General features: G+C 47.0%; 1 protein-coding gene across 1 annotated transcript in view; it reads left to right on the top strand.

Annotated features, from left to right (window-relative positions):
- Positions 1-27,665, top strand: part of CAND2 (cullin-associated and neddylation-dissociated 2 (putative)) — a 54,680-nt gene that overhangs the window by 11,473 nt on the left and 15,542 nt on the right. Inside the window, exons 2-11 of the mRNA XM_006901047.1 lie at positions 2,628-2,771; positions 6,340-6,494; positions 7,219-7,342; positions 10,962-11,230; positions 12,712-12,817; positions 12,987-13,133; positions 21,074-21,362; positions 22,913-23,054; positions 23,401-24,903; positions 26,827-26,922. Of these exons, the coding sequence (XP_006901109.1) occupies positions 2,628-2,771; positions 6,340-6,494; positions 7,219-7,342; positions 10,962-11,230; positions 12,712-12,817; positions 12,987-13,133; positions 21,074-21,362; positions 22,913-23,054; positions 23,401-24,903; positions 26,827-26,922 (2,975 nt within the window). The remainder of the gene's footprint in view (positions 1-2,627; positions 2,772-6,339; positions 6,495-7,218; positions 7,343-10,961; positions 11,231-12,711; positions 12,818-12,986; positions 13,134-21,073; positions 21,363-22,912; positions 23,055-23,400; positions 24,904-26,826; positions 26,923-27,665) is intronic.

Genomic DNA, 27,665 nt, shown 5'->3' on the forward strand with positions numbered 1-27,665 from the left:
TACGTGTTGTTCAGTGACATTGGTTGCACTCTTCCCCAAACAAGAACGTTTTCATTCTTTCTTTTCTGGTTGTTTGCTTCCATTCCTCTAGTTTCCCAGCTCCCTTACATTCTGTCTTTGTTTTAAAATAATTGTTGACAGCTGGTATCATATAGGTGTTTTATTTGTTTATATTGTTTTTTAAAGGAGCATAGTCCTTATGGTTGATATTATTCTTTTTGTGTGTGAGCCATCCTATTGTTCTGCTTCAAGGTGACCTTGATTAGTGGCTCAAACAATCAATCCAGCAATTTTTTTTGTTTAGGAGTCTGAGATTCTCTTCCACATTTCTCACACATTCTATCAGGATCCATCTACTGTGACCGTAATTAGAAGGAGCATTCTTGGTATCTGGGTACCATCAAGCTCCTCTGATCTATTTATTCTATAGACTTGTTTCTTCTCTGAGTCTGGTATTTTTCTTTCTCTTTTCCTCCAAATGATTAAAGACTCATTATTATATCTTAGATGACCACTTACAAGCTTTTAAAATAATCCAGATACAATTCACCAAAATAGGATATATAACTTCATGAGGAGAAGTGTGGCGTCAGGATTGGTGGACGATCTATCAACAATCTGCGTTATGCAGAAGACACAACCCTGCTTCCTGAAACTGAGGAGGACCTCATGCACTTGCTGCGAAGGGTCAAGGACTGCAGCCTTCAGTATGGACTGAGGCTCAATGTCAAGAAGACAAAGATTCTCACCGCTGGACCAGTTGGCAGCATCAGGATGGATGGCGATGAGATTGAGATTGTTCATAGCTTCAGTTTGCTCTGCTCCATGGTCAACACTCTTGGCACCAGCAGCCAGGAAATGAAAAAATGTATTACGATGGGAAAGTCTGTTGTTAGGGACCTCTCTAAAGTACTCAAGAGCAATGGTGTCTCTCTGGAGACTAAGGTGTTCCTGATACAGGCCATGGTCTTTGCAATCGCTTATTATGCATCAGAGAGTTGGACAATGACTAGGGAGGATAGAAGGAGAATTGATGCCTTTGAGCTGTGGTGCTGGAGAAGGGTACTGAATGTACCCTGGACTGCCAGGAAAACGAACAGATTCATCCTGGAGAGGGTTAAACCAGGCTACTCCTTGGAGGCAAGGATTCTGGGGTTTCATCTGATATACTTTGGACATGTTGTAAGGAGAGAAGGGTCCTTGGAGAGGGGCATCATGTTTGGTAGGGTGGAGGGACAGCGCAGGAGGGGAAGATCCTCTATGAGGTGGATTGATTCAGTGACTGGGGTAATCAGGATGCGTGTGTCAGAAGCAATGCGATTGGCACAGGATAGAGCAGGGTTTAGGGCTGTTGTACATAGGGTCGCTATGAGTCGCAAACGATTCAACGGCACATAACAACAATAATTATATTATGTCAATTGAATGAGATATTCAATAAGACTGCGGTCTTAATCCCTCAAACCCAATCTAGAAGGTGTTTATGTCTAAGAATATTTGTAACTGTATACCCCCATGTGCTTTATTTTTATACATGAATATATATGTTCATAAAATCATACACATGCATATACATTATGGCTGACTTTAAGAAGAATAAGAATCCCAGAACTCTTTAATTGTGCTAATATGAAACCTAGACCTAGACCAAGAAGCTGTGACGTGAACAGAGAAGAGGGTATGACATGGTTTAAAATCAGTAAAGGTGTGTGTCAGGGCTGTATTCATTCTTAATACCTATTCAATCTGTCTACAGGACAAATTACTTGCTGGGCTATGTAAAGAAAAATATGGCATCAGGCTTAGCGGAAGACTCATCAATAACTTGCATTGTACAGTTGACACAACCTTGCTTGCCGAAAGTTAGGAGAATTGAAGTGTTTGCTTCAGAGGATCAAAGACTAAAGCCTTTATTGTGGGTTACATCACAACATTAAGAGGGGGAAAAGTCTTCACCATCAGGCCAAAAGACAACATCATGATAGATGGAGAAGAGATCTTAATTGTCAATGATTTCATCTCTTTGTTACTTTAGAGGAATCCCACTTATTTTTGGATATTGATACTACCTCCTGCCACTCTGCTAAATTGATCTACTAAATTGATCTAACGTTTTTTGGTTGAGTCTTTGGAGTTTTCTGTGTACACTATCATATTATCTGCATAAAGCGACAGTTTAACCATCGCTTTGCTGATCTGGATATCTTTTATTTCCTTATCTTGTAGCTTTGCCATAACAAGCACTTCCAGTACAATCCTGAATACAAGTTGTGGGGTTTTGATGTTAAGATATAATTCACAGTGATAACTGAAGTTCTTGGTCTTTGCAACAAGCATTTCATATCCCCCTTACTTTCTTATTTTTGAGACCAGTGAAATTAAGACTTGCTGCATTTACCTACTTATAAATGGCAGAGTCTGCGAACTGTGCACCCCTAAACATTTAGCCAATATGCCATGCCACCTCCTAGCGTTACATGTTGTGACTGGGGTCACTATGAGCAGTAACCCAAATAGCCTTGGCTTCCAGTCTTTGTATCAAGAGTTGCTTCTGGCTGATTCTAAAACCTTCCCCAAATCCCTGGGGTCAGAGACCTGGTAGGCAATCTTTTGCTTTCTGTGCTCAGGTTCATGGCTACCAGCGACCTGATGTCGGAGCTGCAGAAGGACTCGATCCAGCTGGATGAGGACAGTGAGCGCAAGGTGGTGAAGATGCTGCTCAAGCTTCTGGAGGACAAGAACGGGGAGGTGCAGAACCTGGCTGTCAAGTGGTGAGTGTCAGCCCAGCCTGGGGACAGGGAGGGGGCGCTGGCCTGGTGTGGGAGTGCCCCACGGGTCCTTTTCCCCTTTGGGGGACAGACTCTGCAAACATAATTGCTGAGCAGCTTTTGGGACTCCAGTGAAGCTGATCAGCACCTTCGCCTGTGTTCCTGCAGGAGCCAGCCTCCAGACAAAGATTTAAGTACAACTTTATGTGGCAGGGAAGGGAAGGAGTCAGGAAAGTTTGTGCAATAAAGCCCCTTACTACTATGGACATCTAGAGCATCCTCCTGCTGGGGACCTCGGGGAGCTGGTGTGGAGCACACACCTCGGAATATTCCCAGCTTAAGGGCTACTAATTCAACACCCCTCCTCAGTAGTTACTGGCTGAGGGATGTTCCTGGGGTAGGTAGGAAATCGTTATTCTTTTTCTGATCCAAAAAAAAAAACCAAACCAAACCACTCAGGCAGAGGTCGGGATGTTGGCAGCAGAGTTGAGCTGACCTGTCAGACCTGACTTGACAGAGTTGAGTTGACCAGTGTGGTAGGGGCTTGCAGGGACCTAGGGGGACTCTGGCACCTTCCGCCCTGGTCTTTGGGAGATTATGGTCCCAGACTAGTTCTGGTAGGGTTAAGGTGTCAACAGGGTGAGAATTTGTACCCATATTCTCTGTGAGCTGGGCCCAGGAATTTTTCTAGATTGTTTTCCTGAAACTCAAATCTATCTTAATAGCAGAGGTAACTCAGTAAGAGGTTTTATTCAAGACAGGATGTTTGTTAGGTTAGGTTTGTGGCCAGAGAGGATCTATCTCTCTCTGGCTATGAAATGGTAATAGGGTCAAACACCAGAAGAATCCTTTTTTCTAAAACAAAGAGTTTATAATGATCATTCTCCTTTTCATTAAATTTATAGAAAAGATAGCCCACCTATACACATGACTTCAAAATGGTATGTTAAATACCCTAATCTAAAATGCAGTGGAAGGAGGTGTGGCATCCACTTCCGTAATAGCTTGCCTCCGGAAACCCTATGAACCTGGAGAGAGGATGAAAGGCACCCAAGCTTCGAGGACTGTCCTTCATAGGGTCGCTATGAGTCACCTGCAACTTGACGGCACTTAACAACAACAACAACAAAATGCAAAGGAGAAATAGAAAGGAAGTAATTTATAATATAATAACATGTGTCTCAATATGTAGATGCTTGTACAGACTGACAGGAGAAATGACAACTAAGTCCTCTGATGCCTGCATCTATGTGTAGCATTGTTATGGAGAAACACAGGCAATAGAGATGAACACGGATGTGGTGGATCAGGGACCCAGACCCGCAAGTGACATTACACTTAATGACAAGACTTTCTGAAATGATAAGCAACTGATAAAGTTGTCCAGAAAACAAAATACTATCTTCTCCCAACTTACCCTATAATTGCATTCTTGGAAGAATCAGTGCATATTAAGATAGAGTACTTTGTGGTTTTTTGTTTATATGTAAAAATGCTATTATGCTTTAGATATCTTTAATTAATTTCTTTAGATTTTTGTTTGTATATGACTTTCAAGGAGATGTGAGAATGTTTTACAGGTCATGAGGCAATTCTCCTTCCTCCAAAAAAAGTCAGAGTTACTAACTCCATAGTTATGATGGGGGGGAAGTCCCCACAAACTTCCAGAATGCCTGTGTTGTTGAAAATCAATAATACAGCAGACAGGACCAAGTGATATCTTTAGAGAGAGGAGCTGATGGAGAAAGAAGTGGAAGGAGTCAGCTTAGACTTTTTGGTGTGCATTAGAATCATCTGTAGCCCATGCTAAATCTGAGTATTCTTTACCCATCCTTCAGTGTTCAAATTCAAGATACTGGGTGCTTGAAGGAGCTGAGAGGTTGAGGATGAAGGCCTGGGTGGGTGATAGCAGGCACAGCTAAGGTTGTAAGCCTGGGTCTAGTGCTGTTGTTATTAGGTGCCATCCAGTTGAGAATGCCCCCCTGGGGCCCAATTGAATCCTGGCCCTTCCTCACCCTCTCTGATAGACTTGAGCCCGCTGCAATTGCCACTGTGCCAGTCCATCTTGTTGAAGGTCAGCCTCTCTAACACTGACCCTCTGTCTTTCCAAGCATGAAGTTCTTCTCCACGGACCCCTCCTAGCAACATGCCCAAAGTATGGGAGATGAAGCTTCACCATCCTTGCTTCCAAGGAACACTCTGTTTACACTTTCTCCAAGATATCTCTTTATTCTTTTGACAGTCTGTGGGACATTCATTACTTTTCAACATCACAATTCAATGGCATCGATTCTTCTTCTGTTATCCAACTTTCAGATGTGTAGCAAGCAATCGAAGAGACCATCGCTTGGATAACACACACCTTAGGCTTTAAACTAGTGTCCCTCCTCTTCAGCCCTTTGGAGAGGTCCCTGGCAACTAATTTCCCTACTGCAACATCTATTTTGATTTCTTGACTACCAGTACTGTGAGTCTAGTGCAGCCCCTTTCCAACTGTGCATTCAAATAACCTGGAGACCTTGTTGACATTTCATAGGAAAGTGAAAGTCTGCTGATAATGCCAATCCATTTCCACACTCAGAGTCCTCAAAATACCATCTTCAGATGAGCTGCAGCATCTGGGAACTTGGCAGAAGTGCAGACTCTTCCAAGGGTGTAGGCTCACTCGGGCCTCTTAAATCTGAAGCTCTGGGAGCGGGGCTCCTGGTAGGTTTTAATAAGCCCTGCAGGCTATGACTTCCAGCTGAGGTTCCTGAATCTAGTGGTTTGGCCACACACTGAGATGCAGGTTTTGGAGGTGCCATGGTATACCCCAAGGGTCTTCTCTTTGTGGCAAAGCAGGAGGTTCCCTGTAGATCCATGGTTTTTCCCTCTTGAGATTATACACAGCTTTAGTTTGCTTGGCTCCATAGTCAACAGTCTTGGCACCAGCAGCCAGGAAATTAAAAGGCGCATTGACATGGGAAAGTCTGCTGTTAGGGACCTCTCCAAAGTGCTGAAGAGCAGTGGTGTCTCTCTGGAGACTAAGGTGCGTCTGATACAGGCCATGGTCTTCGCAATCACCTGTTATACATCAGAGAGTTGGACAATGACCAAGGAGGATAGAAGGAGAACTGATGCCTTTGAGCTGTGGTGCTGGAGAAGAGTATTGAGAATACCATGGACTGCTAGGAAAACAAACAGATTTGTCCTGGAGAGGGTTAAACCGGGTGGCTCCTTGGAGGCAAGGATTCTGAGGCTCCGTCTAACTTACTTTGGACATGTTGTGAGGAGAGACCGGTCCTTAGAGAGGGACATCATGCTTGGGAGGGTGGAGGGACAGCGCAGGAGAGGAAGGCCCTCTATGAGGTGGATTGATTCAGTGACTGGGATAATTGGGATGGGAGTGTCAGAGACAGTGCGATTGGCACAGGACAGAGCGGAGTTTAGGGCTGTTGTACAAAGGGTCGCTATGAGTCGCAGGCGACTCGACGGCACATAACAACAACATAACCACATGGCACAAAGCAGTATGGGCACAAGGGGTGATGGACTCGGGCTGAGTCTGCAGCTTCCTCTCTTCTCTGCTCAGCCTGGGTCCTCTGGTGGGCAAAGTGAAGGAGTACCAGGTGGAAACCATTGTGGACACCCTCTGTGCCAACATGCGGTCAGACAAGGAACAGCTCCGAGACATCGCTGGCATCGGCCTCAAGACGGTCCTCTCGGAGCTCCCCCCTGCCGCCACAGGTACCCAAACCCCTGGACCCAGGATTCAGGGAGTAGGTACTCTTATTTTTCAACCCAGTTGACAGATGAGGAAACTGAGGTCTTCTGAAGGAAAAAAGGACTTACCTAAGGCAAATGCCAGATAGGAAATCGAGATCTAGATCTCTTTAAGCCCGTGACTGTACACCAATTAAGAAGGCTTTTATCTGAAAGCAACAGAAAAATTTAACTAGTGGCAGCTTGATGATTTGAGTTTGGCTTTCCCTTCTCATTGTAACATTGGAAGGATCAGCTGCTCAAATTTTTCAGCAATTCATGTAATAATTTAGTTATAGGGTTGATGTCTATGTACCTTTCATAAGATAAGGACAAGTTTTCCCAGAAGCCTCTAGGAAGTGTCTACTTATTGGCTAGACCTGAGTCACCTGACCATTTCTCACAATGAAGGGGAATGAGAAGGCAAGTGTTTAACTCTTCTGAGGGCAGGAAAGTGGAGGTTGAGGGCAGGGTGGGCAAGTCAAGCAGGTCTATTGCCAGTTCTCTGCTCCTATAGCTGTCTCCTTTAATTTGGCCTGAATATGAGTCAGACTTTGCTTAGATCACTCAAGTCATGACTTCCCTGGATCAACAGGATTCTTGGGGACATGGCATGAGGAACCCAACCAGAGCAAAGATGAATAGACCAGGGTTGGAGGCCATCTCTCGCCAGCCCTGGACCTCACGATCTGCCTTGTGCCCTGTGCAGGCTCCAGCCTGGCCACCAACGTGTGCCGCAAAATCACAGGCCAGCTCACCAGTGCCATTGCCCAGCAGGAGGACGTGGCTTTGCAGCTGGAAGCCCTGGACATTCTCTCTGACATGCTGAGCAGGTATGGAGGCCACCGAAGACAGTGAGGATGGGAGGGGAAGGTAGAGGAAGTAGAAGAGGCTCAGGTTCACGGAACCAGCTCCACTGCCCTGTGCTAGAGGCTCTGTGCTCGGAGATCAGGAGCCATTCCAGCAGCCGTGCAAGGAAAAACTCAGCTATCACAACTTTAGTATATAGCAACTCAGGGATGCATAGCTTGTCCAGGACCACACTGTCGGTAAACAGCAGTATTTCAGATTTTAACTCAAGTGTCTGTCGGTAAAGACCATGTTTGTTGCATTTTCCCCTCCCATATGCTTCTTTCTTTATCTTATTTTTTGGGGCCTGATATGTCCAGGCTTCTCTGTGTAGGTTTCTAATGAGAACAATTAAGTGTGCTGGGATTCTTCATAATGTTGTGGGAAACCTTTACATAAACCAGAAACAATTGCTCAAATAGAGCAAGGGAATGCTGCATGATTCAAAATCAGAGTAAGTGTGTGTCAGGCTTGTATCCCTTCTCCTTATCATTCAAGAAACTGGACTCTCTGAAAAAGAATGAGGCATCAGGATGGGAGGAAGGCTCATCAACAACCTGATATGCAGATGACATAGCCTTGTGTGCAGAAAGTGGCAGAGACTTAAAGCACTTTTAGGGGAGTTCTGGTGGCCTAGTGGCAAGAAGCTGCACTGCAGTTCCAGAGATGCATGGTTCAAATCCACCAGATGCTCTGCCTGGGAAGGATGGACAATTTCCTCCTGTACCAGTCAGACCCGATTTGGCAGTACACTCACACAAAAATAATAAAATAAAATAAAATATTTTTTTAAAAAGCACTTTTACCACAGAGGATCAAACGTTATAGCCTTCAATATGGCTTACATCTCCACATCAAGAAAATAAAAATTCTCACCACTGGACTGATGGGCAACATCATGAAAGGTGGGGAAAAGACTGAATGAAGTTGTCAAAGATTTTATTTTACTTGGCTACACAGTCAACACTTGGTAGCAGTCAAGATATCCAAAGATGTGCTACATTGGGGAAATCCACTATCAGCAACCTCTCCAAAGTGCTAAAGAGCAAGGATGTCGGTTTAAAGACTAAGGTGCATCTGATATAAGCCATAGTATTTTCAGTTGCTTCCTATGCATCTGAAAGCTGGACAACGACCACAGAAGACTGAAGAAAAACCCATGCCTTTGAATTGTGGTGTTGCCAGAGAGTACTGAATATGCCACCAAAAGGACAAACCTATCTTGGAGGAAGTGCAAACAGGGTGCGCCTTTGAGGCGAGGATAGCAAAACTTCATCTCATCCTTTGGACATGTTGTTAGAAGGGGCTGATTGCTTGGGAAAAGATATTACGTGAGAAAAGTAGAAGGTCAGAGAAAGAGAGGAAGATCCTCAGGGAGACGGATTAACACAGGGACTGTAACAATGGGTTCAAGCATTCAGAGATGATGAGGATGGTGCAGGATAGGGCGTGGTTCATATCCATTGTTCGTAGGGTCACTGAGAGTCATAGTGGACCTAACAACAACTTCTGGGCTTCTGTTTTAAGGTCAGGTCCCCTGATGAAGCACACAGCCTGCACTTGACCACAAACCTAAAGACTGGAGCATGAAAGAAAGGCTTGGCTGTCCTCTTCTATAAAAATTTTTGTTGTTGTTGTTAGGTGCCATCAAGTCAAGTATGACTCATAGCAACCCTAGAACAAGAGATCTGAACCCTATTCTATCCTGTGCCATCCTCACACACTTCATGACACACAAGAGCGCATTGTGGCAGTCACCACATCAATCCACTTGGTCAAGGGTCTTCCTCTCCTTCATCAACCCTCCACACTTCCCAGCATCATGTCCCTCTCCAAGGAACAGACCTTCCTAGCAACATGCACAAAGTATGTGAAGCAAAGCCTCATCATTCCTGCCTCCAAAGAGCACTCCGGCTGCACCTTCTCCAAGACATCTGCATTTCTTCTCTTAGCTGTCTATGGGATGTTCGGTGTTCTTTCAACACCACAGCTCAAAGGCGTCAGTTCTTTTTCTATCATCCTTGTTCATCGTCCAGCTCTCAGATGCATAAAGCCAAAAAACCTCACAGAACAGTTCTACTCCGTAGACACAGAAGGTCGCCAGGAGTCTGTTTTAAATTACGCAGCACCTTGCTTTTCACATAAAAGTGACTTTTCATCTTTAAAATTATGTGCTGAATTTTTAACCAACAAACTTCTATTTAGCACCCCAACTGGGCAGATCCCTTGCCCAAGTGTTTGTAACCAATTGTTTATATAGATTATCAACATCATTATCATAACCATCAAAACAAAAACGAAAGCAATGCATTCTCCTTGTTCTAGAAAGTTTACAGAGTTTGTGGAAAACAAATACTATGATAATACACCAGATAAAACATTGAACATTTTTTAAGTCTTCATTCATTTATGCAACCTCCCAAGACTTGACTATATCAGATGTGAACTAGTGTTGAGCATAGAGAGTTGCGGATGAGCATATGAAGGAGCTCACCATCGAAAAAAGAAAACATGGTAAAACTGTAAGCAGTAAGGATACGAGTAGGGCCTCTAGGAGTTCAGAGGAGCCTCTAACCCAGCAAGGGACAGGGTACCTTCCTTGAGAGGCCCTGCCACCACTGAACCTTCAGGAATGGGTCACTTAGCCAAGTTTGGTGGGCACAGGAGAATGCTGTGGAGAGATTGTCCCAGCAGAGAGGAAGAGGCAGAAGAACAGGTGGCATCTTGCAGGTCCTGCCAGGTGGTCATGGAGCTGAGGGAAGTGGTTGTGGAGAGATGAAACCAGAGGGTTGAGTGGGCAGGAGCCTTTGAGGAGGGGGACACTGAAAGTTATCCTGAAGGTGTGAGGGGTTTGGGCCAGAGACTGAGGACTACTGTGCACATATCTCTGTACTATGACTAGTCTTTCCATCAGCAATATGGAGAAAATGTGGGAGGTGGATGGATGAACAAGTGAATTCAGGTCCTATTTAAGCGCTGGACTTGGAGTGGTGAGAGAGGTACATTGTATCCCAGAGCTCAGTTTATCCAGAGGGACAGGGGAGCCTGTGGGGTTAAGCAAAGGAGTGACCAGGTAAAGGTAGATTTGACATCATCCTTGTATCAGAGGAGGACAGAATGTGGCTAGGGCCTTGAGGCAAGGCCTGGATACCTTAAACCTCTGTCCCCCACAGGAGAACCCAACTCCCACCTACCATAACTGTCAGGTGGTCTCCCTGGCTGGGAGCCCAAACTCCTGGGTTCAAGTCCTGGCATAGGCCTGGCAGGATGGCCAGGAAGCATGCAACTGTGTATCATCAAATCAGAACCCACCAAGAGCTGACCTTCCTGCAGCTTTTCGGGAGTGAGTAAATCGCATAGGAGGAGACCACCCATCTCCCTCCCCGGAGCAGCTGTGGATTTGAACCTCGTGCCTTTGGGTTAACAGCGCAGCTCCTTTCCGCTAAGCCATCAGAAGTAGTAATAATTGCGCCTCACAGTTGCAGGGTATCTTTCCGTTTCACAAAGGTCAGTGGCTGTCACCATTCCGGGTGAAAGGCAGGACGGGATGGGGAAGCTGCTTCTAGTGGCTGGCCTGACGCTTCTCTCCCGCGGACCCCACAGGCTGGGCGCCCCACTGGGCGCCTTCCACGCCAGCCTCCTGCACTGCCTGCTGCCACAGCTGAGCAGCCCACGCCTGGCTGTGCGCAAGCGGGCTGTCGGGGCGCTCGGCCACCTGGCGGCAGCTTGCAGCACCGACCTCTTCATCGAACTCGCCGACCACTTGCTGGACCAGCTGCCCGACTCTCAGGTGGCTCCCGCCAGCCCTGCCACAGTGCGCACCCTGATCCAGTGTCTGGGCAGCGTAGGCCGCCTAGCTGGCCACCGCCTAGGTAAGGAAGGGGATGGGTCCTCGGCAAGGGGCGGGGCCTGACCCACAACCTGTTTAAGAGAGCGGGTCCTTGGCAAGAGGCGGGGCCTGGGTGTAGAGGGGCTGGGAGAGATCCTGGCAGAGGGGTTAAGAAGGAGCCAAGGACTGCAATCCCAAAGGTAGACGGTTCACATGCACCAGATGCTCTGCTGGAGAAGGAGGGGCAGTCTCCTCCTGTACCTGTCAGATCTGATTTGACAGTACACACACACACACACACACACACACACAAAAATAATTTTTTAAAAAAAGAAGGAGCCAAGGGCTGTAGGCTTGGAGTGGATCCAGGGCGAAGAGTGTACTATCCTGAGCACCTGCTGAACCCTGCTGAACTGCCTAGTGCAGGACCCTGCGGTGGGTGGGGAGAAGGGACAGGGGCATTGATTAGCCACCTCTGGACCTACCACAGGCTCCTAGGTAATTGTCGAGTCAATACTAATAGCTGACCCTCCCGCGGATTTTCAGAGACAGTAAATAGCAAGGGAGGAGATTGTCTATCTTCCTCAGAGAAGCTGGTAGATTTGAACCGCGTGCCTTTGGTATTGAAGCACAGTTTCTTATCACTAGGCTACCAGAACTCCTCGTGGGTAATTAGAAATAGTTCTTTATGATACCACCACCTTGTTAAATATGTTCTATACTTACAGGCTGGTGGCCTAGTGGTATGACGTCGTGCTGCCAATCGGTAGGCTGCCAGTCGGCCAGCTGCTCCGTGAGAGAGAGACAGGCAATCCCCTCTTGATTTACAGCCTCTGAAAAACAACTGGAGGGTCAGCTATGAAAGGACTCTTGTCTCCACAGCACATAACAACGTACTTAGCAAATATACCTCAGTACAAACTCAAAAGCCAAATCTGAATTTTTAAGCAATTTTATGGTGTGATCATTTACATCTTAGAAACTACAATGTCTTAAGCCTATATAATTCAGTATTTTAACTTTGCATACACTCAAGAATCTGCCACCACAACTGACAAAGAATATTTCACCACCCCAAAAGTTTCCTTCCCAGGCCCTCCCCTTCCCTCGTGTCTTCCTGCAACCACTGGCCAGTCCACTGTGGATTCGTTTTCATTTTCTATATATAGAATTACATTAGAATTCTCAGGCACTGGGAAGTTCCAGACTAGAACAGATTACAGCTGCTACTTACTGAGTATCCACCACATGCCAGAACTCGCTTGCCTCTACCTATGTCATATCACCAACTGTAACAAACTTTGTCTGATTTTGCCCCTAAGATAAGTGGACTGAGGGTCAGAGTAGTGTGATCACTCCTGAGGCCCCATAGCTCTTGGTTGGTTGGGACTAGAACCTGTGTCCGCCTGGCTCTCAGGTCTCTGGTGAAGGTTTGTTCTCAGGGCTGCCAGGACAGGCCAAGATGTGGGGACTGCAGAGGCCCTGGGCTAGTTGCTCATTGTCAGTGTCCTGCTGTCCCTGCAGGCAGCCATCTGAACCGCCTGGTGCCCCTGGTGGACAAGTTCTGCAGTGTGGATGATGACGAGCTCCGGGAGTCCTGCCTCCAGGCCTTGGAGGCCTTTCTGAGGAAGTAGGTGCAGCATAGAGACAGAGGCAGGACTACGGGGCTTCTTGGGAAGTGGTGGGACCGGAAGGAGGGCAGTGACATCAGAGCATTGACAGTCCAGGGCTCACTCTTCATCCCCATTCCCAACCCAACCCACCTGGACCCAGTGGAGTTTCCCTCATCCCACCTGTAGGTGCCCCAAGGAGATGGGCCCTCACGTGCCCACCGTCACCAACCTTTGCCTTCAGTACCTCAAGCATGACCCAAACTATAACTATGACAGTGATGGGGATGAGGAGCAGATGGAGATTGAGGACAGCGAATTCAGTGAGCAAGGTAAGTAGCCAAGTGTCGTGGGGCTAAAGGGTGGAGTGGGAGGCAGCTTTCCCAGGGACTTTCTAGCTCTGCTCCACCACCACTACCCACCCAGCCAAAGAAAAGAGTGCTCATAGAACAGGAAACCACACTGCAGCAGCTTGCTGGCCCAGAAGGGGACTAATTCACAGACCATCCTAACAGGTGATGCCGCCATTGATTCCCAACCACCCCTCTGGCACCCCGAGCCCTACCCAAAGCCAGCAGAGGAGGAGAACGCCCTTTGGGACCTTGCTGCACTATGAGGCCTGCTGTGCTAGGCCATGGCGGGGGGTGGGGGGGATGGATAACAACATTCAGAATCCAGCCAGGACTTTGGTTTTGCTTGAGACATCATTCTGCTTCATCAGCCACACACACTACCTTAAAAGCTCCAGCAATCAGCAGCTACAGAAATACAGTCCTAGAACAGAAGGTCAAGACAAAGTCCTTCCTCCTGAACCATCAGAGTGGAGAAGAGTCGAGGAATCTGGCTGCATCACTCTGCAGACCAAAGAGAACAATAGACTTCAGGAAAGAGAGCAGCAACCAGAAAAAAGAACCATCCACTCCAGAGAACTTAGTTGCAGAACCAGAGAGGAACAGAAGCAGTTGGTCCCCAGACCCAAATAACTTTCCCACAGGACCAGAGAGGAAGGAACTACAGGCAGTGTGAGTTGTCCTGCCTTTCTCTAATAGTGTATTGAGCTCCCCAATTGAAGCAAGTCTCCCCTTGAGATCAGAGAAAAATTCAGGCAATGTGAGCTGTCCTTAGAGCAGTGAGCTCCTGAGTGAAGGTCATCAGATTAAGGTCCTGCTAGGCCCCCCAAGCAAGAAATCACCACAGCAATGACACGGAAGAAGCCGGCTACTGCACGCACACTCTACATAAAACCAAGGGAAGATGTTACCCAAAAAACCTGATCAAAACACAGAATCAAGGGATTTCCTAAAGAAAAAAAAAATCTGTTGGAACTTTCTGACAGAAAATTAAAAAAAACAATGATTGAATATTTTAAATGGGTGAAAAACTAATTCAAAGAATTACAGGATTCCATGACCAACACTTTTGGTACCAGCAGCTAAGAAATCAAAAGATGAATTGCATTGGGAAAATTTGCTGTTAGGGGGTACTTTTCCAGAGAACTGAAGAGCAATGATGTCAATCTGGAGACTAAGGTGTTCCTGATTCAGGCCATGGTCTTTGCAATTATTTGCTATGCATCAGAGAGCTGGACAATGACTAAGGATGACAGAGGAGAATTGTTATCTTTGATTTGTAGTGCTGGAGAAAAGTATTGAATATACCATGGACTGCTAGAAGAAGAAACAGGTTTGTCCTGGAAAGGGTGAAACCAGGCTGCTCTTTGTAGGCAAGGGTTCCAAAGTCTGACTGCTTTGGTCATGTTGCAGGGAGGGACCAGTCCTTGGTGAGGGCCATCAAGCTCAGAAAGGTGGAATGACCGTACAAGAGAGGAAGACCCTGGATGAAATGGATTGACTCAGTGATTGGGGTAATGGAGATAGGTGTGTCCAAGACAATAAAGTTGGCTCAAAATAGAGTAGGGTTCAGAGCTTTTGTACATAGGATCACTATGAGTCACAAGTGACTTGACAGCACATAACAACAAACAAACAAGCAAAAGTCAAGAGAAACTTTAAAAAAAAAATCCAAGACAATGCATATAAGACAAAGGAGGCATTAGAAAGTCTGGAAAACTAGAGACTGCAATGCAGAGTATGAAGACCAGTGTCTCAGATGCTGTCAATATGTTGGAGGGACATATGAGCAGAGGTAGAACACAGAAATACCAAAACAAAGATAAGAGTTCTCACCACTGATCTGCCGGAACAAAAAAACAGAATCAAAAAGGAAGAAAGAAGAAGAAAACCTAAGAATAATGTGGGACACCATCAAGAAGAATAGCATGTGCATAATTGGAATCTCACAAAGGGAAGAAGGGGGGGAAAGGCACTGATAGAGTTGTGGAAGAATTTGTAGAAGAAAATTTTCTGGGCATAATGAAGAATTAAAGAATATATATACAAGAAGCTGTATATATTTTCAATACAATATATCCAATATTGTATTGGAAATCTTAGCAAGAGCAATAAGACAAGAAAAGGAAATAAGAGGACTATAAATTGGCAAAGAGGAGGTAAAACTATCTCTATATGCAGATGATATGATAGCATACTTAGAAAACACAAAAGACTCTGTGAGAAAGTTCCTGGACATAGTCTACCCATTCAACAGAGTGGTAGGATATAAGATTGACATACAAAAATCACTTGCATTTCTCTGCAGTGACAAAGAAAAATTTTTTTTAAAAAAAGCTAAGAAAAACAACACCCACCACAATAGCTAATCACAAGATTAAATACTTGGCAGCATATCGAACTAGAGACACAAAAGAGCTTATACAAAGAAAATTACAAAACACTCAAGGTGATCCCACAGAGTGTGGAAATTACTGAACAATATAATTAATATCACATACAAGCAAGATTCTTCTGAAGATTATCCAAAAATTACTGGAACAGCTCATCAACAGAGAACTGCTAGAAGTGCAGGCTGGGTTTAGGGTTTTAGGCTGTGGTACTAGGGATATTATCGCTAATGTCAAATGGATCTTGGCTGAAAGTAGGGATTATCAGAGGCATCTCTGTGTTTCATTGACTATACAAAAACATTTGACTGTGTGAACCACAACAAACTGTGGCTAACTCTAAGAAGAATGGAAATCCCAGAACAATTGATTGTGCTTTTGTGAAACCTATACTTGGACCAGGAAGCAGTTATCAGAACAGAGCAAGGGAACACTACATGGTTCAAAACTGGGAAGGGTGTATACCAGGGATGTGTCCTGTCTCCATAGCTTTTCAATCTATATGCAGAACAGAGTAGGCTGGGCTCTATGAGGAGAAATGTGGCATCAAGACTGTAGGAAGACTCATCAACAATCTGCATTATGCAGATAACACAACCCTTGCTTGCTGAAACTGAGAAGGATCTGAAGCGCTTGCTGCAGAAGGTCAAGCACTGCAGCCTTCAATATGGATGGAAGCTCAATATCAAGAAAACAAAGATTCTCATCACTGGGCCAATTGGCAGCATCGTGATGAGACTTAGATTGTAAACAGCTTTAGTTTGCTTGGCTCCACAATCACACTCTTGGCACCAGCATCCAGGAAATTAAAAGACATACTGCATTGGGAAAGTCTGCTGTCAGAGACCTATCCAAAGTACTGAAGAGCAATGGTGTCTTTCTGGAGACTAAGGTGCACCTGATAGAGGCTATGGTCTTTGCAATCACTTGCTATGCATCAGAGAGCTGGACAATGACTAGGGATGACAGTAGGAGAATTGATGCCTTTGAGCTGTGGTGCTGGAGAAGAGTATTGCATATACCATGAACTGCTAAGAGAATAAACAGGTTTATCCTGGAGAAGGTTCAACCATGCTGCTCCTTGGAGGCAAGGATTCTGAAGCTTCATCTGACATACTTTCAACATGTTGCAAGACAGGACCAGTCCTTGGAGAAGGATGTCATGCTTGGGAGGTTGGAGGGACAGCGCAAGAGAGGAAGACTCTTGAGATGGATTGGTTTAATGACTGGGGCAATGGGAGTAGGTGTGTTAGAGACACTAAGATTGGCACTGGATATAGCAGGTTTTAGGGCTGTTATACTTAGGGTCATTATGAGTCACAGGTGACTCAATGACACATAACAACAACTATAAGAAACAAAAAGATACCTAGAGAAATGGAAGAATATACCATGTTCTTGGGAAGGAAGACTCAATATTGTGAAAATGACAGTTCTCCCAAAGGCAATCTACAAGTTCAATGTAACCCCAATACAGATATCAATTCCATTCTTCAGTGAGATGGAAAAGGTAATTTCCAGCTTTATCTGGAATGGAAAGAGACTTCCAAATAAGTATAGCTCTCCTGAAAAAGAGGAACAAGGTAGGAAGCCTCTCACTCCCCGACTGCAAATCCTTCTACACAGCCATGGTGGTCAAAACAATGTATACAGTGACAGACACACAGCTCAAAGGAACAGAATTGAGAATTCATAAGTTATCTACCTATGGTAGATCTGCCTACCTTGATTTTTTACAAGGAGACTAAATCAGTTAATTGCGGAAATGACAGCCTTTTTTAACAAATGCTGTTGGCAAAATTGGAAAAATATCTGTAGAAAACTCAAGGTAGATCAAGGACCTAGGAGTAAAACTAAAGACTATAAACTTTATCAGAGAAAAGCTTGGAAGAACTCTAGAAGCCCTAATCCACAGTATGAACAGTCTTCCAAGCATCCTGAAAAACCTACAACCAGGAGAGGATAAAATAGATGAATGGAACTTTCAAAGAATCAAATCCCTATGCACATCCAAAAACTTTTACAATAGGGTAAGAAGGAAACTCACAGACTGGGAAAAAATTTAGTAATGAAATTTCTGATAAGGAACTCATATCTAAAATTTATAGAATACTTCAGCACCTCAACAAGAAAAAGGTAAACAACCCAATAGCAAAATGGGCACATGATATGAATAGATACTTTACCAAAGAAGACATTCAGATGACAGACACATGAAGAAATGTTCAAAATCTCTAGCTAACGGAGAGATGCAAATCAAAACAACTATAAGATACCTCACCTCAGCAATGACAGCAAAGTTGAACAGAGCAGCAAACAACAAACACTGGCAAGGTTGTGGAGAGATTCCTACTGCTGGTGGGAATGTAAAATGGTGCACCCACTATGGAAGGCGGTATGGTGCTTTCTCAAAAAGTTGGAGCTAGAAATACCATTTGAACCAGCAATTCCACTACTAGGAATATACCCTAAAGAAACCAGAGGGAGCTTTGGTGGCCTAGGGGCAAGAAGCTGCACTGCAATTCTGAAGGCATATGGTTTGAATCCACCAGATGCTCCGCTGGAGAAGGATGGGCAATATCCTCTTGTGCCAGCTGGATCAAACGGATACCGCACAACAAGAAAAGATAAAGAAAGGGGACAAAAAAACAACAACTAATGAAACCAGAACTGCCATCCAAACAGATGTATGTGCACCCATGTTTGTTGCTGCACTATTCACAATAGCAAAGAGATAGAAGTAACCCAAGTGCCCATCAGAAAATGAATGAAGAGAAAAAGTATAGTATATTCACACAATGGAATGCTACACAGCACTGAAAAACAAGGAACACATAAAACATAACAGAACATGGGAGACCCTGGATGACATTATGCTGGATGAAATATCTAAGTCACAAAAGATAAATACTGCATAATAACACTGTTATAAATCATAACTGACATGGGGGCTTGGAACAAGAATAAGAAAAGAGTAGACAGATAATCAACACTGCATTGGAACAGATGAAGAAAAGAACTATTTAAAAGCAATAGATGATTAGCCATTATGTGTAAGACAAGTAGTCCAGAGGAAGAGATACATTGCAAAGTGTGGCCTAAAGGAGGGAGGAAATTGTGCAACAAGAATGTTTTTAAAAAGAGAGAGTTCACTGGGGAAAGGGGAGGAGGGGAGGAAGGAAAATATGCAACAATGAATGAATGACAATAAAAAAAAAAGTTACACTGCCCCAAAAAGGAAAAAAACAGAAAAACAGGAATGTCACGTGCCCAGAAATTTCTGACTATTAGCGCTGTGGGGAAGCCAGGAGTTACATCCTTAAGCTGGGATGGGTGGATTTGTCACCGCTCTGTCTGGAATCCTAGTCAGTGAAATGTCACACAGCATGTTGTGCAATTAAAGGATGGTTCTTATATCCAAATGAATTCTTTCAAATCTTCAATGCAAACTTGGGTTCCTCTGTTGTTGTTGTTGTTATGTGCCGTCGAGTCGTTTCCGACTCATAGCGACCCTGTGAACAACAGCCCTAAACCCTGCTCTATCCTGCGCCAACCGCACCGCCGCTGACACACCCATCCCGATTACCCCAGTCACCGAATCAATCCATCTCATAGAGGGTCTTCCCCTCCTGCGCTGTCCCTCCACCCTCCCAAGCATGATGTCCCTCTCCAAGGACCCGTCCCTCCTGGCAACATGTCCAAAGTATGTCAGACGAAGCCCCAGAATCTTTGCCTCCAAGGAGTAGCTTGGTTTAATCCTCTCCTAGATGAATCTGTTTTCCTGGCAGTCCATGGTACATTCAGTACCCTTCTCCAGCACCACAGCTCAAAAGCATCCACTCTCCTTCTGTCCTCCCTAGTCATTGTCCAACTGTCTGATGCATAACAAGCGATTGCAAATACCATGACTTGTATCAGGCACACCTTAGTCTCCAGAGAGACACTGTTGCTCCTGAGTACCTTTGAGAGGTCCCTAACAGCAGACTTTCCCATCGCGATACGCTTTTTGATTTCCTGACTGCTGGTACCGAGAGTGTTGACTGTGGAGCCGAGCAAACTGAAGCTGTGAACACTCTCAATCTCTTCGTCATCCATCCTGACGCTGCCAATTGGTCCAGTGGCAAGAATCTTTGTCTTCTTGACATTGAGCCTCAGTCCATACTGAAGGCTGCAGTCCTTGACCCTTCGCAGCAAGTGCATGAGGTCCTCCTCAGTTTCAGCAAGCAAGGTTGTGTCATCAGCATAACGGAGATTGTTAATCTAGGGTAGTTAAAAAGTTAAGGGCTTTGTCTTAGTCTCCTAGGGCTGTCATAACAAAGTACTACAAGGTAGGTTGCTTACAATGACAGAAATGTATTGTCTCACCATTCTCTTGTGGTTTGTTGTTGTGTACCATCAAGTCGGAACTGACTCATAGCTGACCCTCCGGCAGATTTTCAGAGGTAGTATTCACAAAAGAGATTGCCCATCTTTCTCCTGTGAAGCATAATTCTTTTATATACCCTCTTTTATATATACCCTTTCTGGTCTCAGAGCTTTATCCTTGGACAAATGCTGCCCTTTTTTACTTTATATGGTTGGTTATTTTAAGGAGTGAAGTCTTTAATCAGACTTTCCTGGTTTATTACTCACCTAATAGGCCTGGTTTATTGTTTAGCTGAAAGTTGAGCCATGGGGGTGAGTTTTAGTCCAAGTTCCGGGGTTAACTAGAGGCCGTGGCCTTAGGAGTTCCACCAATCTCGATCAGATTGGTAAACCTAGTCTTTTGTTGTGCTTTTTTTTAGCATTTCAGCTGAATTTTTTTTAAATAAAATTTTTATTTTATACTGGTTTACGTACAAAGTCTGTACATATTTTCACCCCAGATAAGCCTGGTCTTTTTTCTATTTTTTCATTTTGTCCCTCATTTTACCCACCTCCTGTCCCCCCCAAATACAGGCTTTTCAGTTGTAACGCCTTTTAGAGTTCTGGTCTCGGGGCCCCTCAGTCCTTTGGACTACTCGTCTCCATACATCTCTGCTTTTCTTCCCTCTTTGTTTTGGACAGGAGGACACCTTGCACCTCAAATAGCTGCTCACAAGCTTTTAAGGCCCCAGCTGCTGCTCACCAAAGTAGGGTGTAGGATCTTTGTGGACTGCAGCATAACTTTTTTTGAGAACACAGCTCAGTCCATAGCCAGTTTGAAGACAGAAGAAGAACCTTGCTTTAACTTCATATCTTTCCCTACTGGTATAATGTAAGGCAAACCACTTCCTTCTGTGAGCCTTGCTTTCCTCATGTCTATAGGGGAGAGATAGACTTTGTCTTGAAAGATTGACATGATGCCAAGGTGAGATGGTTTATTTGAGGTGCTTGGCGCCAACGCCAGTGCACAGTAGGTGTTAATTAGATGGTAGGTAGCATGACTTGGAGGGTGTGGCTTCCTCCCACCAATCCCTTTACCCCTTTTGTGAGCCCCATCCTTGGAGACAGCCTTTGCCCCTGTCCCCTGGAGTGTGTGAGGATCCATGGGTTTCCTGTTCCCTCCCGCAGAGAGCGAGGAGGAGTACAGTGATGACGATGACATGAGCTGGAAGGTCCGCCGGGCAGCGGCCAAGTGCATGGCATCCTTGATCAGTTCGAGGCCTGACCTGCTGGCAGACTTCCACTCCACACTGGCACCTGCGCTCATTTGCCGCTTCAAGGAGCGTGAAGAGAATGTCAAGGCTGATGTGTTTGGGGCTTATGCCACACTGCTGCGGCAAACACGGCCCCCAAAGGGGTGGCTGGAGGCCGTGGATGAGCCCACCCAGAGAGCCAGCATTCTCCACATGCTGCGAGGACAGGTGGGACGTGATTCTACTTTCCTACTCATCTCCACCCCTCACCTGTCCATCAGCCATCCCTTCCTTATCTGCCTACCCACCCGCCCACGCACCCTTCCCTTTTTGCTCAATCCTCACGGTGTACTGCTTTCCCTGGGATACACTCGGTGCTAGGAACATGCCTCCTGCATGCACAGACAACCAATACGAAAGACCTCAGGCAGTCATGTCCTCATAGCAAGCAGAAGTCACTGGAGGAAATTACTCTTGCAGAAACTCAAACTGGCTGCTGTGTAGAGTTATTGTTATTGTGTGCCACTGAGTCAGAACCGACCCATTCTTGACCCTACAAGGGGTTTTCAGAGACAGCAAATCACATGGGAGATTGCCCATCCTTCTCCTGCGGAGCCTCAGGTGGCTTCAATCTGCGTTCCTGTGTGGAGAGGGAACTGTAATTAGAGTAAGAGGAGACGCAGGGCTGTTACGGGAGGCTGCTGCAGCAGCTCAGCCTAGTACCAGAAGTCCAGGTGATAGGCGACACTACCTTGAACTCAGTGGCAGCAGTGGAGACAGAGATAAGGGGTCACACCAGAGATGCTTGTTTGGTGAGATGGCGTCATCAAGTTTTGCTGATGGTTTGCATGTGGAGGTGAGGGACCAAGTTGCCCATGATTTGAGGTTTCTGTGGAAGTATGTGATATGGTGGCTGATATGATAGAGACAGTGGAAGGGGACTTGGGTTCTGGGCACCCATTTGAGCTCTGCACTGAGTGTGACACGGGCAGGGGCACACATATCAGATGGCAGAGGTAGGGTGGAGGTGGAACACTGCCAATTAGGCTGTGGGAATGGATGTAATCCTCTGGGAAAGGACTGGCTCACCTTCCCCTCCCACCCTCGTCCTGTGGTTGAGCGCCATATGCTTGTGACCTTGACGAGGCTACCTAATCTCTTTGTACCTGTTCCCCCATCAGTTAATTGGGCCTTGCAGGGTCTGAGGTTCCTGGGTGGGACAAATGGTCCCAGACCCACCTAGTCTGCACTACTAATCCAAACGTGGGTGGTTCAAACCCGCCCGGCAGCACCACAGATAAAGGGCTGGTGGTGTGTTTTCATAAAGATTCAAGCCAAGAAAACTCAGTTCTACTCGATGATGATGATGATGATGATGATGATGATGATGTATGTGTACCGTCAAATTGGATCTGACTGGTACAGGAGGAGATTGCCCCTCCTTCTCCAGCAGAGCATCTGGTGGATTCGAACTCACCACCTCTGGGATTACAGTGCAGCTTCTTGCCACTAGGCCACCAGAGCTCCCAGTTCTACTCTTAACACACAAGGTCGCTATGAGTCAGAACCCACTTGATGAGAGGGAGTTTGGCTTTCACAGAGTATAGGTATGGGAATCACGTGCCCAGCACAGTGACTGCTCAAAGCTTGAGGGAGCCTCTCCATGCTTGGGTCCCCCCTGGGGACATATGTCCCTGGAGACATACCTGGGTGAGCCCTGGTGTGGGCACTTGGGGGCAGAATCTTGCCTGGTCCCTGACTGCGCCATCTATTCATAGGTGCCACTTGTTATTAAGGCCCTGAAGCAACAGCTCAAAGACCGGAGTGTGAGGACCCGCCAGGGTTGTCTCAGCCTCCTTGCTGAGCTGGACACTGTCCTCCCGGGCAGCCTGGCGGAGCACATGGCCATGCTGGTGTCAGGTAGGATGAACCAGGAACTGGGACTCAGACGTCAGTGGAGCCCCTGGACCCCCAAGGGAGCAACCTGGACCAGGGAAAGCACCTGCTCAGCAGCCCCAGGTGGTACCTTACCTCCTGCCCTGGGACAGCATGGCTGCAGTGAAGGCCCCTTCTGGTCCCAGATGTGTTCTCTGTTTTGTTCCCCTTGGTTCTAGCTCCAGTTCAACCCTGACTTCTGGGGAACCTCACATCAACTCCAGGGGTACCCCAGTTCAACTCCAGCACCAGAGGGGGCTCCATTCGCACCTTCAGTGGAGTGGAGGAATGGGGTGATCTGGGACTGCAACCTCTCTCCCTCCCCCGGCAGGTATTATCTTCTCACTAGGCGATCGCTCCAATTCTTCTAGTATCCGGATGGACACGCTGGCCTTTCTGCAGGGGCTGCTGGGCACGGAGCCGCCTGAGGCCTTCCACGTGCACCTGCCCACCCTCTTCCCGCCCGTGCTGGCCTGCGTGGCCGACCCTTTCTATAAGATCGCAGCCGAGGCACTGCTAGTGCTGCAGGAGCTGGTCAGGGCCCTGTGGCCACTGGGCCAGTCTCGGAACCTGGACCCTCAGCCATACATTGCAGAGATGTCAGCGGCTACCCTTGCACGACTCCGTGCTACTGACCTGGACCAGGAGGTGAAGGAGAAGGCCATCTCCTGCACTGGTCACCTTGTGGCCCACCTGGGTGACCAGCTTGGGGACAAGCTGGAGCCTATGTTACGGCTGCTGCTGGACCGTCTGCGTAACGAGATCACCCGACTGCCTGCTGTCAAGGCACTGACGCTGGTGGCCATGTCCCCGCTGCGGGTGGACCTGCAGCCCATCCTGGCCGAGGCACTGCCCATCCTGGCCTCATTCCTGCGCAAGAACCAGAGGGCACTGCGGCTGGCCACGCTGGCAGCCCTGGAGGCCCTCGCCCAGAGCCAGGGCCTCAGCCTCCCACCACCCATCATCCAGGCCGTGCTGGCAGAGCTGCCTGCCCTCATCAGCGAGAATGACATGCACGTGGCCCAACTGGCAGTGGACTTCCTCGCCACTGTGACCCAGGCCCAGCCGGCCTCCCTGGCCGAGGTCAGTGGCCCTGTGCTCTCAGAGCTCCTGCGGCTGCTCCGCTCACCCCTGCTGCCTGCGTGTGTGCTGGCCTCTGTTGAGGGCTTCCTGCAGGTGCTGGTGGGCACACGGCCTCCGTGCGTGGCCTACGCCAAGCTCATAGACCTGCTGACCGCCCCTGTGTATCAGCAGGATGGGGATGGCGGGCCAGGCCTGCACAAGCAGGTGTTTCACTCCCTGGCCCGCTGTGTCGCTGCCGTGGCAGCCGCCTGTCCCCAGGAGGCAGCAGGCACTGCAAGCCGCCTGGTCTGTGATGCCCGGTCGCCAGACTCGAGTACAGGGGTCAAGGTGCTGGCATTCTTTTCTCTGGCTGAGGTGGGCCAAGTGGCCGGACCAGGCCCACAGCGGGAGCTGAAAACAGTACTCCTGGAAGCCTTGGGGTCACCCAGCGAGGACGTGAGGGCAGCTGCCTCCTACGCCCTGGGCCGCGTGGGTGCTGGCAGCCTACCTGACTTTCTGCCCTTCCTTTTGGGGCAAATGGAATCAGAGCCGAAGCGCCAGTACCTGCTGCTGCACTCACTCAGGGAGGCCCTGGGGGCTGCCCAGCCTGACAGCCTGAAGCCCTATGTGGAGGACATCTGGGCTCTACTGTTTCAGCGCTGCGAAGGTGCTGAGGAGGGTGCCCGCAGCGTAGTGGCCGAGTGCATTGGGAAGCTGGTACTGGTCAACCCCTCCTCCCTCCTGCCCCGCTTCCGGAAGCAGCTGGCTGCAGGTAGGGGTGTGGGCACGCTGGGCAGTTTATCTCTTGAGTGTCCCAGGCTCTCAGGCCATGTGAGTTGTCTGGATGCAAGTGAGGTGAGGCAGAGGAGTGGTTAGAACAGCGTTCCCAGTCCTGCTAAAGAGGACCCCTGGGAGGGAGACACAGCCCTTCAGCAGGTAAATAGAATTTCCACGTTGCCCTTTTCAGTCCATGAGAAGCCTGGTAACACCAAGTGAAGAGAATAAAACCAGCTCCCTGGCAAAGGAGGATAAGGATGTGGTCAGACACAACTCTCTTGGGCCAAGAGCAAATGTAACTGTAATGTGTGAACATACTTGGTGTTGAGGGCACAGCAAGAACGCAGGGGACATATGGCACCCCAGGTTGTCTGGCAGCTTGAGAGGCAGAAGGTAGGTGGTGGGGTTGCAGGGTGAGGAAAAGCCCCTGAGAATTGAAGAACCCAAAAGGGAAGGCTGGTCAGCTGGTCCCTTAGTAGGGTCACTTGGATGATGTCATATATGTAATGTGTTTGGAACAATGTATGGAGCTTAATTAACACGAGTTGATGGTTGAGGGGTGATTCGTTACAGTCAAGCCCTTACTGGGTTGCGGGAATCCTAAGAAAGCACTCTCTGACATTCTTGAGGACGTTGGGGCTGTGTCACACAGTAACTCTCCACCAGGTGTCTCAGGAGGTGAGAGCAGTGGGATGAGGGACAGCCCTGCTTTTCCCAAGTGCTGGTTTGCTTCTGTCTCGGGCACACAGATGAGCCAACTTGCTGGTCACGTTTCACATTAACACTGGCCTGTGGGTCTCATAGCCTCAAATGGCCCGCTTCCCAGCAACTTCCTAAGATTTCCTTCATGGCATTTTCCTCATGCCCTCACTCTTGCCTTCATTTCATTTTCTTGCCCTTATTTTTCCTTAACTTCACTGCTACTTTTTTTCTTTTTTTAAATCACTTCCTTCTGTTTGATTATAGTTATCTACTCAACATAGAAAGAGCAAAACATCCAAGTCTGAATTCAGGAACTCTTTCATTCATACCCTAAATCCACACTGTAAACTTTTTTTTAATATTTATTTGCATTCAAAATTCACACTATGCAATACTAAGGAGCAATGATTTTGTAAACTACAGTATTACCTGGGAGAGTCTAGAGAGCATTATGCTGAGTGAAGTAACTCAGTCTCCTAAGGACAAATACTGCATAAGACCATGATTGTAAAAATAGAAGGCTGACTAGTAAGATATGTAAACTTCTGCCTTGAGGCTCAGACTTAGGTCACACTGTGTGATGGCAGCAGCTTGTCCTGGGGCAGGCTAGAGAGACGGTTGGGATTTCTTTGCTCTTTTTTCTAGGTTTCCTATCCAGAATGTGAAACAAAAAGCAAACAAGTGCTCTCCATCCTCGAGCTTTGGGAAGTTCTGAGTTCTGGGGGCTCCCCTTGGCCTTCAGGCTGCCTGAAGCACAGCTCTGTCGTTTGGAGGTTGCAGGCCTAGGGGATGGAGCAGCTAACACTTAGGATTTTTTATCTAGAGAGTGATCTTCAACATGAACTTAATCTTTCTGGGTCTTTGTGTCTTCACATGTGAAATAGAGATTAACAATCAGCTTTCCCAACCAGAACCAGCCACCGGATAGATGAAGGCAGTGTATCTGACAAGCACAGGCCCCCAAAGCCTGAGTGAGGGTCTGTCTTTGGGCTGACCACCATCCTAGGTTGCTAGTCTGGTTTACATCTTAGAGTGCAGTCACCCAGAATTGGGCAGCCTCACTCCCTCAAGTGCAGCAGAAAGACCTTGGGGTACACTCTGTGCTTCCTAAGGAAATGATACCATGAGCCCCTGGAGAGATGAGAAGGGGTTTGCTGTGGGAAGGACAGGCAGGGTGGGTCCCTGACCTTCCCAAGTGCGCGCTCAAATCCTTCAGGCCAGCCGCATACCCGGAGCACCGTCATCACAGCTGTGAAGTTCCTCATCACGGACCAGCCCCATCCCATCGACCCGCTTCTGAAGAGCTACATCGGTGAGCACCCTCCCCCATCGCTGCCCTGAACCCGGGAGCCCAGGTCCATTTGTCTCACACATCAGCCAAGAAGAGTTAGAAAGCAGTTACAGAGCCTAAGTGTGTCCGTATATATGTACTTAGATACATGTGCATGTGTGTGTCAACTATACACTGTCTTAGTTACAGTTTTATAGTACTACTTCCTGTACAGTACAGAGAGAACTCGTGGTTGCTGTGATGCTGAACACTGTGACACTGATGTGTTGAATGTGATAATGGTTACCCCTAGTGAACAGTGTTTGCTGGAGCTTCCTGATTAAAATAAGCTTGGAAGCAGGAGTGGCATCCACTTCCAAAAGCTTGCCTCCAGAAACCCTATGAACCTGGAGAAACGATGGAAGTTATACAAGTGTTCAGGTTGCTATGAGTCATCTATTACTCGAGGCACATAACAACAAAAACAACAACTTAACTGTATAGAAATATCACAAGTGAATGGCTTTAACAAAGCGACTTCTTCACTGTTTAGGAGGCAAGAAGTCTCATTTAGAGCACCAGCTGGGGATGGGGGAGGCTTTCTCTCTGTGCTGGCTCTTGGGAGGATCCTTGTATCTTTTCAGTTCCTATTCCATGGAGATCACGTGGTTTGGCATCTGTCTTTCCGCATCTTAGTTAAAGGGCACTTTTTGAATCTCAAAAGGGAATGAGTTTAAAACCCTACCGAATCATTGTTGTTGTTGTTATGTGCAGTTGAGTCGCCT

This window comes from Elephantulus edwardii, unplaced genomic scaffold, assembly GCF_000299155.1.
Source record: "Elephantulus edwardii isolate Elephantulus edwardi_28Jun2011 unplaced genomic scaffold, EleEdw1.0 scaffold00306, whole genome shotgun sequence".
Taxonomy (NCBI): domain Eukaryota; kingdom Metazoa; phylum Chordata; class Mammalia; order Macroscelidea; family Macroscelididae; genus Elephantulus; species Elephantulus edwardii.